The sequence below is a fragment of the Solanum lycopersicum genome, chromosome 1, assembly GCF_036512215.1.
Source record: "Solanum lycopersicum chromosome 1, SLM_r2.1".
Taxonomy (NCBI): Eukaryota; Viridiplantae; Streptophyta; class Magnoliopsida; order Solanales; family Solanaceae; genus Solanum; species Solanum lycopersicum.
The window spans coordinates 85,977,944-85,991,535 of record NC_090800.1 but is presented as its reverse complement, the minus strand read 5'-3'; the positions used below and the strand labels follow the sequence as shown (position 1 = coordinate 85,991,535).

Below are 13,592 nucleotides of genomic sequence, written 5' to 3'. Positions count from 1 at the left end.
TGCCTCTCTGTAATTGACTTTGCCAACAACTCAATAAACTAATTTCATTTGAAAATAATTTTCTCATAACAGATAATAAACCTTCATTGATTGACATTGCATCATCTACAACATCCTCAATTCATGAAAATGAGCCAAGTTGGAGATGACCCTCATAAGCTGAAGTTAGTAACAAATAAAAACATAGTTTTGCTAGCAATAAGTTCGAACAATATATTCATCAAGTACTTAACTATAGATCAACATGCACTGAGGCATTTAAAGATCAGTGAGATATACATTTGATCCAAAATACATTTCCAAAATCTCCCACTGCTTAATCTATAAACCAAATACTAGGATTTTAGTATTACCCAGAATACCATATATTAGTCAAAACCTACTAGATAATATTTTAATACTGCAATGTTAAAACTGATTTATTTTTCTTCACACTCCGGTGGATCCAAAGCCACCAGAGCCTCTGACAGTTGAGTCAAGATCATCAACTTGCTCCACCTCTGGTGTCACAATTTTCTGAACAATAAGCTGAGCTATCCTATCACCAACCTTGACTTCAAAATCAACTTCAGAGTGGTTGAACAATACTACCCCAACAGGCCCTCTATAATCAGCATCTATGACTCCAGCTCCAACATCTATAGAATACTTCCATGCCAAACCAGAACGAGGTGCTATAACCAAATGAAAAAAACACCCCAAAATATAGCAAATCATGAGATAACATAACCAATGTGGACTAACACTTGTGTAACTTGCTTTTCTTACTCTAAAAAACTTATTTTCCCCAAAATAGTTAAAATCATAGGGACCATGCCCTAATAAAAATCTTGTGATTTCAAAAAGTAAGGAAGAAATTACCAATACGAGCATAGGTTCCTTGAGGAACAGCAATACTGAGATCTGTGGGTACAAGAGCCTTGCCTCTGGCGGGAACTTTAGTCTCTGCAGCACTGTAAAACAAACCAAAACAAACAATTTAGAAAAATAATTCGAGCTGCACTGTAAATCAAACCAAAACAAACAATTTAGAAAAAACAATTCGAGCTTCCAAATGGATTTAACGAAAAAAATAAACTTAGTGAAAGTCTGACCTTGATAGATCATAACCAGCAGCAAGAGAAGAGGCTCTTGAGGGCAAAACAGCGTTTTCAGAGAGCTTCTTCACTCGGAAAAAGGGGACATTGCCGTTTTCAGGGTGGTCCAGTTTCTGAACCTTGGGAGAAGGTTCTGTGATCTCAGGAGAGTTGATCTGATTTTCTGCCATTTTTGGAAGAAGGAATGTTGAAGACAAGTTTATGACAGTGTTAGGGTTTGTAGAGTGAGTGGGAGGTTTATGTAGAGGGGAATTTTCACTGTCAAAACTGAAATGGCGCCAAAAATTCCCGCCTTGTACTGTATTGGGAAATGGGATATGGAAAATTCTCATTCTTTCCGAGGTTGCATTAAATTGCTACGACATCAAAATATCTTTTAATAGTATTGTTTGAATATATCATGTCAAAATTAAAAAGCTATTAAAAAAATAAATAAGGAAATGATCATTCTTTTAAAAAGTAGATCAAATAAATTAAAAGAGAGAAAGTAATAAGGCTATGCTCAACTCACTTATAATTTTAGTGTAACATAAATAGGTAAATAGAAGATCTGAACAGCAATATATTATTTTCAGGAAACACCAAAGATATTTTTGGACAAACTCAGGTAGTTCCTGAAAGAATAAGGTTGGTTTCTAAAATACCCACGAGAGGCTCGGGGAAGAATTGCAGTTTGGTATCTTCAAACACAACAATGTTTTAAAAAAGGCGAGAGCGTGAGGCAAAACGTTTTATTCCGTACAGAGCAAGGCATAAGCCTCGAGACATGAACATAACTGCATAGATCTACCGGGCGTAGTCTCATGTATATTCAATTTTATAGTTTTGTTACAACTAAAATAAGCAAAAGTAAACCTTTCAATAACTTATAATTCTTATTTGAGATAAGCATTAATGATCAATAACAAAGAAAAAAAATATTATAGTTATCATATGATAAAATATCATTACACCAATAATAAAAATATGATATAAAGCAAAAAGGGTTAAAAACTAAATTAAAAATATCCAGGCGTATGTTTTTACTCCCAAAACTTACGTTTTTATGCTCGAGAGTTATGCCTCAAATTTTAAAAATCTCGTCTTATAGATCTACATCTTTAATTTATGCTCGAAATATTTTTAAAACTCGCCTTGGGACTCGCCCAAAAACATTTTTGAAAACACTGAAACACAAAAAGTTTCAGTCCTAAAATGCATTCCAACATATATACATAATAAGAACATATGTACACTTTCTCAAACACAGAGCCTAGATATATACATATCACAACTTAATTTGTAGCTTAATGGAACACTTGAGGAGAAGTATAAAACTCGGTCTCCATAAACGCCGGTCTCAAATCTTCCTCACGCATGAACTCCAAGGGGAAAGAAACAAGATGTCCTTTGACTGACTTTAACTTCTCTTTCGTATTCACTACATCTACTTCCCCATCAACCTGAGATTCAAGTTTATCAGGAGCAACACCTAGATCAATAGTAGTGTGCCCAAGCTTATCTTTCCAATGGTTCATACATTGTCGAAGTTCAGACCTGCATTCATATCCAGGATGACATTAGATAACATAAGCAACTGAGCATGATCAAAAACTTTGCGCTACTGACTACTCTTCCCCGCCTCCATAAAAGAGAAAAACATGGTGGAAAGTCGATGTGATGGTCACGTACCTCGAGTGAATAACATCATTTGGGATGCAAGAGAACACGTCTTGGTAAATCGTGGCATTTGACTGAAACATAAGAGATACAAAGAGTTATTGATGCTCTGAGATGAAAATCTAAGTGACCGGATTGTGCAGTTTGAACAAGATTTCAGGCATGGCTACTAAATAGAAACGATATGTATTTCTGTCAATGGGCAGTTACATAAAGGCAATTAAATAACTAAAACAAACAGATAAGAGTGATAATGGAATTGCTGTGGAAGCTTTCTTTCTATGTTTGTGTAGTATCATCACCAAAACATGGGCATACGGCAGAATTATTTTGTGCTTCTTTCGAGAATTAGTATTATCATACTTTCATATTGCTTTTCTTTGAAGGCAATCAACTAAAGTAAGAACACCAATCTCACCTCTGCAGTTGCCATCCATATATCTTTGTAAGTAGAGTTAGCCACTGGATCTTTGATTTGACAAGTCTGGAAAAAAAAAGGATAGTCTTTAGTTGCTGTATTTTAAAACATACTGTATAAATCCATGAGAGGAAATCTTATGCCATTGGAAGTTCGAAGCATCACTGACCTCTTCAGCACATAAACCAAGGTGCTCTGCCCACAAAGAAACCCGAAGGCTAAAAGCAAACTTTCCAGCCTTCCAAGGTTTTCCATCCATGGTTGAATCAATGAAATCTTTATCTTCAATGACTACACAAATCTGGAACCACCAATTTTCTGTCAGTTCTTATTTTGTAGTTTTTTTTAATTTACTGTTTAAAAGTATCTGCAGAACAAGATACTGCTTTTGGAAATGCGTAGCTGAAAGAATTCAATTGCAGATATCCAATGTAGAAACTGAAATGTGAAGCCTCATGATGTTGAAAAGCTAGAAAGTCATACATTTATCTTTCGACTGGGGACAGCTCTCATTCACAAGCAGCAGTGTGGTATAAGCAAGGAATACATGAACCAACTAAATGAATCGACAGACAAAACTTGAAGGTGAAAATGGTATGAATCTACAGTTTCCTGTGGTAGATGAACCAATTCACTGACAAAAGCAAGATTTATCAAGATAAGTGCTGGATGTGTTTCTTTTTCTAATTTTTGTGCAGTGTTTGGAGTTTTGCTTATACTAATATGTTTTTGAAAGAACAAAAAAGTCTACACACTCACGAGTGACGGTTCTAGCAATACAACATAAGAATGTTTGCAAAACAGAAGTCCACAACGGTTCTAAATTTATTTGTATTACCATGTGAACGTAAAAGAGCTATTCTCAGAAAGTAATTGCTGTGTCTCTTCTTCTCAGAAGAGAAAGAGACTTTCTTATAGGCAGTAAGTAATATTTCATGTTCTTCACATGCTAAAAGCCTAGAACAGATTTACCTCAGAGTCGCGAGATCCAAGCAAACTTCTGTCATTTATATTAGATGATCCAATCATGGCTATACGGTCATCCACTATCATCACTTTACTGTGTACATAGACCTATGTTAAAATTGCAGAACTTTTAGTGCAATAGAAAACCAAATTTTCGATTAATCAACATCAAGTGAACTTGTGTAGATACAGGTTGCATGTTAGAGAAAGAAGAGCAAATATTGAGAGAAGATGATAACGTTACATACTAAAAAATAGAATGAATTAACTCTTCAAGGCTTGGGAAAAGAATTTTCATTTTCAAACTTCCGCCTAGTATATACATCAATTTTCTTGGAGGATAAAGTTGGTCATACAAATATTAGATTGACTGCTTCTTAGCCATTCAAAGATGCTCCATGCCAATGTATGGACCTATCTTACTAGTTAAGTGAGTTTCAGATAATTGATTTGTACTGTTAGATCTTCAAGAAATTACCTGACTCGTGAACATAGGGCCAACATCAGAAAGCTGTCCATACGTCCTGAGACCGTAGAAAGATATGTAATCACAAGTTTTTGAACCCAATAGAGCATTAAGATTGTGCAGTATTGAAGTGTTGCCCTTGCTAATAGTCCGATATTGCCAGTGCATTAAGGCTCTCACAGTTGCTGCCCCAATGTCATCCAGGCCTCCCTGTAATTTTGAAGCTAGATATGAAACATGAAAACTCAAAAACCAACTTACAGTCTCCAACTTGAAGAGAAGACACCTACCTGAAAACCAGGTAATAGTGGGATGACTATTATAACTCTGAAACACTTATTTTCTTTGTGTGCTCGCCTTATACGTCTGTATATAGCATCAGCTACACGATTGTGTATAATTTCATCTCCAGCAAGACCCGAGATGAAAAATTGATTCTGAAAGTTTTGCAAATAAAAGCATGAGTTTTCATTTGATAAGTGAGCTTTTTTACTATATTTTTGCTCATATCCATCATAAAACAAATCAGAACTAAAAAAAAACAGAAAACATTCAGAAATTCAGAACAAGAAAAGTACACTTGTAACTGGACATTAGCAACAATAAACCCGCTGAGCCACTGGTGGCAGTCAATGAACACAAAGCTCTGACAATCAATTGTAATTAGTGCACACCTCAATGAACACAAAATGTTCTGCTTCCTCAATAAGAGAACAATAAGCTTTGTGAATGCTGTCTTCAGTTTGAGTTGTTCCAGCAGACCACTGGCTGACACTTCTAATCACCTATGACAAGTTAACCTTAAGAAATGTCAATGGCAGTAGAGAATTAACTGAAACATATGTGAAACTGAGTAAACAAGAAAATGAATTAAATTTTCAGGTCACCTAGGAAGTCGTTTAAGGAATATTATGAACCTAAACAATATCAGCAGAAAGTATAATATGTTTCAAGTATTGTTTGACTGGATGGCTGCAACTAATCCCTACCTTCATTAGTTCAATATCTTTATCCTCTAATGGTGCACCTAAAAGGGGGTGGGGGTCCAACCGATACTTTCTCCTCCAGATTTATATTTAGAATTTTTTCAAGTTGTCTACTTTAAAGGTTCTAATACCAACTCAAATTAACATTAATTTTCTCCTTGTTTCTATCCTTGAGCAATAAAGCCTAGATACTAAACAATGTCAATAATCATTATACTTTTATAAGCAGAATGTAAAAACTACGCAACACACCACCAAATGACATCCTCACTGTACTATATTTGTTTAGCTAACCTGACAGTGACAACGGGTTCGAGGACCAACATCTTCTATTTCATCAGTTGAAACCACTTCTGCTACTCGCTCTTGTGTCTCCCACCAATTATCTAGTTGATGAGTTTTCATTTGGCTTTGGAGATCTAGGTGATGAAGATCATCTGAAAAGATATCATCAGACCTAATGACAGAGTGTAAACTAAATATAAATCAAACTTAACTAATAGACTAGAGACCAGACCAGTCCACTTCTCGTCCGCACAGGAAACCTCATCACAATCAGCTTCCTGGGGTAAAAGTAACGGGATGTCTTCCGGTGGTGACCCAGACGGAAATGCATCTTGTCCATTCAGATCTTTCCACTGCAGCTCAGTTGTCTTACTTTCGACCTCAATTTCTCTGCTTCTGCCCATGTAGTGTGGAAGAACCATATGATGCTGTGGCATAAGCAGTGGTATTGTCTGTTCATTTGGAGCTTTGCTTCTCTGCATCAATGGTCAGAAATATTAGCAACTTGAACTTTCATCAAGAAGTACACTGAGGATTAGAAAAGAACCTTAGCATGATTCCAGCGTTGAACGAAGTGTCTGGCGACATCTCGGCAAGGTGGTCCCCAAAGAGCACAGTGGACATCATGCCATGGCATTCGGGGATATTTCTCCCGCTCTAGTTCATCTTTCATGGCATCTTCCCAAGAATTTGGCTCGGATTCTCTGGATAATAATGACAATTTAGATAATTAAAAATATTACATTTGCTGCATATGGGTTTGAGTGATTTCTACAACCAGTCAAACTTAAGAGAAGGCTCTAATTCTTTTCACTCTCCATCTACAAAATTGATATCAACTTGAATCATCTCAAGCTAAATTAGATATTCGTTTGCAATAAGCTGGACAAATATGAGTCTAATAGAACACCCACCAAACAAGAAACTTTGATTGAATTTCCATTAGTTTCCCTTCTTTTCCCTCATTACAAAAAAAGATAATACATTATTTTGCCTCAAATTGTTACATTTCTTGGACAAAGCAGAAAAATAGATAACTAAATTTGATTTAAATCCGTCAACACAATTTCAACATGGAGATCAATAGCTATTTCAACTATGTTACTTATGGTGGAATCTTTTCAAAATCTACATATTCCATTTCTAACTTCAAAAACATATTTGTTTCATCATCTGAATGCTAATAGAGACCTGTTGTCAAACACATACTAACTGAAGCCTGTTAAGAAATATAGTGGCGCCCATATCTATTTGCTTTAAGTTATAAATACAAACTTGACAAAGGAAATTTCAAGTTCATGACTGGGTCACATACATATCATAGCTAGCTTACCTTGGGTTATAGTAGTCCTTCCCGGGCCAAATAAAAGGAGGCTGATCAGCCAACTTGTGTTCTCTAGTGTCATACCGGCCAAAACATAAATCTAAACCTCCAATGTAACAAATCTTGTTGTCCACAATGACAAGCTTTTCATGGTGCGACCTGCATGTAGAAACCACGTTTTAGTTTTAATAAGCTTATGAAATTGAAGGAATTAATATACATAGAGTGCAGATAAAGATGGAAAATCTATTCTAAATCATGACTACATCAGAGACTATGCTGTATTAAATTCTTAACTGCATACCACAAGTAGATCCCTGCAGAGAAATGGTTTGGATATCGCAGGACTTTAACATTTTTGTGAATTTTCAGTAGCCTTCTTTTGCTGTATAAACTGTTAATCTTTAAAGCAATAGAAACCTCCTTGTAAAGAAGAACATAAATCTGCATCAACATATATTTTTAGAAGTTAGACTGGATCTAAAAAAAACATCGGAAGAATGCATTGAAAACACTTCTTTATAGAAAACACTTCTTTGTTATCAAAATTGCTGGATACACTTTGTTACATGTAAACGCTCTAGTTTCATTATGTCTAGATGCAAGACAAAAAGCCTAGTTCCTAATCTTTATCACACGTGACTTGAGTAAATGTCTTTCAACAAACGTGTGGCTTATTACTGTTGGCAGGCATTAAAGCATAAGAAAATATTTAGACATGTAAATTTTTATCTTTTTTTTTTAGGTAAAGGTAACTAATTTTACTCAATTATTTATAAAGTTAAACATGTTAAGTAGAGATCAGCTGCATATGCACCTGGATCCCTTCTTTAGCTTTAGTCTCAAGTAATGCATCAAGTCTAGAGGAGCTATGGTTGTGAAATGGACGTCTCAAGTACAGCTCAGGGCAAAGCCACCATCCGGTTATATAGATCTGCATAAGATTAAATTAGGTGGAACTATAGCAAGTAAGAAACTTTATGCTTGCTATGTAAAAAGTTGATAGATCAACCTCAGATTTTGCACTTTCTATTGAAGAAGCAATTGCCTCAAATGCTGCTTTCCCATCTACAAACCACTGAGCTTGAGCGGCATCATCAGTTGTCCCCCTCAATGGAGCAAAAGAACCAAAGCGGTGAGGGTTACACCAACCTTCTGGAGGTTTAAGAACAGCATCATTTATTGAACATATCCACTCATCGACTTTGGCATGGCTCGTGGTTCTAATCCTTATGCTACGGTTCCCACAACAAACCTTTCAGCCATTACAACTGTCAGTTTTATGCAAAAGCAAGCAAAACAAGATGCACTCTTTGAGAAGCAAATCCAGCAATAATAAGATAATTTACTAAATAAAGAATGAGGAGGTTAATTAAATTTGCAACATACAACTCCACATCATGTTACACTGAACAACTATTTGATTATGGGGGGGAAGAAACAGAAAATGGATTCCCGAAAGACTGCAATATTACGTAAAGGAAAAAAGTGGCTTCCCTACATATCTTGGTTGACCAAGAAGTTGCTGCATAGTTAAAAAAAATTCATTAGTTTGATAAAATTTATTGGTCAGTGTCTACTTTTCCTAAATTAAACTTCCTAAAATTAGTAGAACCGATCAACGCTACTTGAATGGTGAATTTATGGGAAAAAGAAGTAAACAGTGTAAACTTGAAACAATCTCAATCATTACTTAATGTTATAGGGCAGAGCTGATCGGTTAAGGTTAAATCATCTCCTCCATTCCAGCAGCTAAAATCATTTACAAGCCATCATAGAGGTTAAGAATAGAACATCTAATTGATTAAACTTAAACTGCTACTTCAGTATGTGCACAAAATCTCTTGTTTGTACCCAGTCTTGCTTTCAAAACTAGATAATTTTCAGGTTCAGGCACATTCAGGTGAGTGTGCATGATAAGCAACTAAAATACACAACTTTATTTTGACATACATCTTGAGTAATAATAGCACTCTGTAGTAGTAGACTACTAAAAGAATGACATGTAATTATGTAACCAAGAAATAAGAAATCATAATGGTCAAAAATTGAGTTTAAGTTCCAGCAATGCTAAAAACACCATTAAAGAAATTTCTGCAGTGTTTGACTGGAGGCAGACCTTAAATGCATATTGCAAAGGATTTCTTTCTCTTATTTCCGCAGCTAAGCATACCGCATTCTCTCCCTTCACATTAGAAGTTGGAAGCACATCGAAAACAATTATGTCCAGTAATTTTGCATCAAAAGGATTGTTTAGTAAGGCCAAGTAACCAGGTTTTAAAACAGCCCAAACCTGCATGACATAGTTCAAGTAGTTGAGACAAGGAAGACAAAAACATTTAATAGGGTAAACCATTGTGGAGGACAGCTCATATTCAGACAACACTTATTCCACAGACAAGTTGATTGTTCAGGATAGCAGAAAAGCTAAACGGTAATCTTAGCCTTAGATCAACATTTACCTAATAGGTGTCTGCTACCTTGCAATTATTTTCAGCAAAACTATACCTCCCACTTTCCAGTTAAAAAATGTTCATTCACGTGGCGTTAATAACTGGTTAAATCCAACTAATGGCATTGCCTAGATTGGGCATGGACAAACTGGTATTGAAAGTGGACAATGTTAGAAGATGCAGAATCTTAGATAATATATGATAACACCCAAGGAAGTAAGAACCGTGGAAACTCAGGACCTGAAGGTTCCTAAGATGAGTTCTCATGATGCATATGTGGTTATCTATCTGGTAGTGTCTGACCACCTCTACTCATCCATAGCATGCCTTGTTCACTGTGGTTATTTGAGTTCAAAAGTAACAAGAGTGATTTTCAGTTCTGTTCATAACAAATGAACTGTCAATTCATCTTATTACTAAAGAGGAAAAATTATTTTCAGGTTTCCATATTTATGTCTATCTCAAAGGAAGCTGAAGAAGGAATGCATATTCTGCATGTAATGACATTTCTCTAATCTGAATTCAACATAAAAAGGAATATCAGTCTTCATGTAAGAAAAACCAGTTCTCATACCATATCTCTGTAAGATAGAATTTGTCAAGTAATAGAAGAATCAACAAGGCTTTCCAGCTTTCAGAAAGATAAAAAACCTTATGTGCAGAAACGTTTATGCATACAAATATCTCCACAAATGTTATCGGCAGACTATGCACTATGTTGGTCATTTACCTTTTGCCACTTACTCTTGCAACAGCCAGACCAATAACATATGCAACATCCCACATTCTCCTCCTCTATGGGAACTGTCGACAAATGCTTAACCATTACATAATTTTCTTTGAGCTTTGGGCCATATTCTGGTGAAAATGATAACTTGGAGACCTCCAAAAACTTGCACACCTGAAGAAACAATAGCAGAAAAAAGTCCCAAACAATCAAATATACCGTTTCAAGACTATTAAAACCAGAAATTGCTCCCTTGGCTGGGGTATCTAAGGAACTTTGTTATGAGGAGAGGTAGAGTATCATCAGAAACAAGAGTATCCAACAGTACAAGTCTAAAGAGAAAAGTAACATCACTTATAGGAGCACAGAAGCTAATTGCCTTATCGGAAGGAAGTATATGTTTCACATACTTAATAAACTGGAAAAATATTGAGCTACAACAGATATTACAAGCTTTTCCCATGCTTAATTCAAGATTCAGGAGAAATTTCAGCGATTAACTTGTCTATGACGTCCAAGACCTCAGTGAATACCCCTGCCAACAATTAACTTCTGCAACAACTGTCCACCCCATACAACTTTCTAGTCAAAAGGTGTCTGTCTAAGAACAAACTGCTGGAGATTGAAACAGAATAATATACACACCTCTCGAGAATTTACAATGTCCAAATTCCCCATAAAATGATTCAGATACTCTTGCATAGCAATTTTTGCTTTTCTAGTGATGGTTTGCTGCTTGCCCAATGATGGACGAATGATAGATAAAGCAGCCCGGGATGGAACACACCTGCAAATATACCCACAGGTAAGAATCATATCTGGAATTTGCAGAACGCTATGCAAGGTCCAGCCTGCTAAGCATAACAAGATTCAAACAGAAACATGTTGACACCTATTTCTAATACTATCTTCATTATAAATTGGCAGAGCTCCATCATCTTCATCATCGTCTTGTGTGACAGCTGTTTGTTCTCCTATACCAATGTGGTGAAGCCATTCTTTAACCTTTTGACAAGTATTTGAGGATGAGATTAGAAAAATTTTTAGACAGTGGTCATTATCAAATTTGTGGAATGAAGAAATAACAAAAGCGTAGAAATGTCTCATATATGTGAAGCAGAGAGAGAGATGAACCTGCTCTTGTTTCTCATGGAATTCCTCAATTATTGCACGTCTCCTCAATGCAAAGTGTAAATAAATAACTTGTGAGGCCTTCTTCAATAAGCACCACTTGAACTGCTAAATGGAAAAGTAAAGAGGAGATGGTCATGTAATTTGAACACGAGCTTTTTATAGAAACTTAAGTTCATTGACTAGCTTCTATCAGAATGGAAGCAAAAACAAATTCAACATTTTTTTACCCCAAAAAAGAGGCTAAAATAAATAAGACTTCAAAAATGATATCCAAATTGCTAAATGCTCAATCTTTTCATTATTTTAGCATAAAAGAGTGAAGGGGAAAAGGCTTAGCTAGCAGAAAGGGCATCTAGATAGGGTCACCTGAAACTGTATTATCGAAAGGAAAAGTTGATAGTAACTTTAGTTTAAACCAGGTAGAAGAGCCAAGTGCATGATATGGAATAGCCAGAATACAAAAATATGATTTACTAACGACCATGTGAAGAGAAACTATAGCAAATTCCATCACATTTGTCAAAAGTAGGGAAATCCAATACCTAAAAAACAATAGTCAGATGTTAAATAGAAAATGATGACCTGAGATTAGTATCAAGAAACCCTGCTTACATGCTCTTTTTTACCCGGTCAACTGTACCAGACATAAAAGGTGTTGTATGTGAAGGTTGTACTTCTTTTATCAAATGAACTGAGCTGTTCATAATCACCTGTTGAACCTCAATACATCCAGTATCATAGGCTTCATGACTTTCTACATCCATACATTCCATAGCATATCCAATTAGACATTCTCACCTCAGTGACTTCAGTGAAGTTCTTTGATGACTCTATACATACACACTCATGGTCCCTTCCTCCATAAAAGATCTATAGCCTTGCTGTCACCTTTCATCCTAACCACAATGGCCAATCATAACAGTATTTATGAGGCCCGTTCCAATAATTACATCATTAGAAATGATCTAAAAACTAATCACATGTTGCCCTTGATCACTATACATAAATATTTTTCCAATGTGCCTCCTTAAACATGGGGACAGATATATAGCATAAACCACCGGGTCAAAAGCATATTACATATGTACAAAAATTAAATTCTGAACCCAGTAACTCAAATGGCTAGTGAATTCAATTTCATTTCGAACTCATAAAGTTCAAATCCTGAATCGACTCAATTGAACCAATAGATACATATTCTAAAACGGTGTTCCCAACTTATATATAGAATTTTCTTAATCCAATTAAACCTCTTCTGCTTCACAGACCAATATAAAATCATTTAGTATATCATGAAAAGAGAAGTAGAAACACAACAAATTGAATCACAACATCCAAAGCTACTGCACATGGTAGTATTTAAAGTAAAAGTTGTGATTAAGAAAAATGCACTCCGCATAAAAATAAATTTGACTACTTAAAAAGAATTTTCACCTGCTTGTACTGAACTTCAATGGTATATGACAAAAGCAGAGGGCTTATGTCACTAGCATCTGGTCTTGACACGCCAATAATAGTCGCCTTTGGCAATTCCTCGAAGATAGTCGCTGGTTCGGTGTAGTATCGGAGCGAATGCGTCGATGACATTGCCGACGCCGGCGCGTTTTCTATAAGTTTGTCCGTCGACATTGCTGGCTGCTGCTGTTTAATTCACCACTTGAATTAAGTGGACTTATCTTCTTCTACCGTCGAAACAATATCTCCAATTTTGCATTCCCGGGAATCAGAGAAAAATGTACGAATATTCTGTTGTATGAAATATAGTTTATGGAGAAATTCAAGTTGCTGTTGTTTGGAAGTAATTTTAGTTTTTCGTTTTTTCTGACGGAAACAAAAGCGCAACACAGTATGTCTGCCTATTGTTTCGTATTGTGTTGCGATGATGATACTATTATTTTTTGTGATTATATAATGAAATTCGAGTCTGGTAAAAAGTATTGATAAAAGATTTAAAAATGTAAATGAAAAAAAGTTTAAATTAAAATTGTAAAATTGCTGGTGATGTAGTGAATTTAGGTGGTGTCGTTAAGGTAAATCGCTGTGGTAGCAGTAATTTGCAAAAGTTATTTTTTTAATT

At 35.6% G+C, this 13,592-nt stretch overlaps 2 protein-coding genes across 3 annotated transcripts; both read right to left on the bottom strand.

The window, feature by feature from the left end:
* Positions 1 to 203: 203 nt before the first annotated feature.
* P18 (deoxyuridine triphosphatase) lies at positions 204 to 1,308 on the bottom strand. The gene is made up of 3 exons (NM_001246941.2): positions 1,095 to 1,308; positions 862 to 953; positions 204 to 674 (listed from the first exon to the last, which is right to left on the bottom strand). The coding sequence occupies exons 1-3, from the start codon at positions 1,265 to 1,267 to the stop codon at positions 430 to 432; spliced, it is 510 nt and encodes a 169-aa protein (NP_001233870.1). The 5' UTR covers positions 1,268 to 1,308; the 3' UTR covers positions 204 to 429.
* A 908-nt stretch (positions 1,309 to 2,216) lies between these two features.
* On the bottom strand, positions 2,217 to 13,396 carry LOC101245304 (phospholipase D zeta 1). 2 transcript variants are annotated; one of them, XM_069288751.1, is made up of 21 exons: positions 12,950 to 13,396; positions 11,516 to 11,617; positions 11,274 to 11,386; positions 11,027 to 11,168; positions 10,385 to 10,555; positions 9,321 to 9,494; positions 8,214 to 8,456; positions 8,019 to 8,135; positions 7,506 to 7,645; positions 7,211 to 7,360; positions 6,425 to 6,581; positions 6,110 to 6,353; positions 5,887 to 6,029; positions 5,281 to 5,391; positions 4,897 to 5,043; positions 4,619 to 4,816; positions 4,147 to 4,248; positions 3,344 to 3,475; positions 3,175 to 3,240; positions 2,769 to 2,830; positions 2,217 to 2,633 (listed from the first exon to the last, which is right to left on the bottom strand). In XM_069288751.1, exons 1-21 carry the CDS (start codon positions 13,142 to 13,144, stop codon positions 2,384 to 2,386), a joined length of 3,159 nt encoding a protein of 1,052 aa, XP_069144852.1. In that variant the 5' UTR covers positions 13,145 to 13,396; the 3' UTR covers positions 2,217 to 2,383. The 2 variants fall into 2 exon arrangements, with proteins under 2 accessions (XP_069144852.1, XP_069144851.1); XM_069288750.1 differs by having other exon boundaries at positions 11,516 to 11,620; positions 12,950 to 13,285.
* Positions 13,397 to 13,592: the final 196 nt, after the last annotated feature.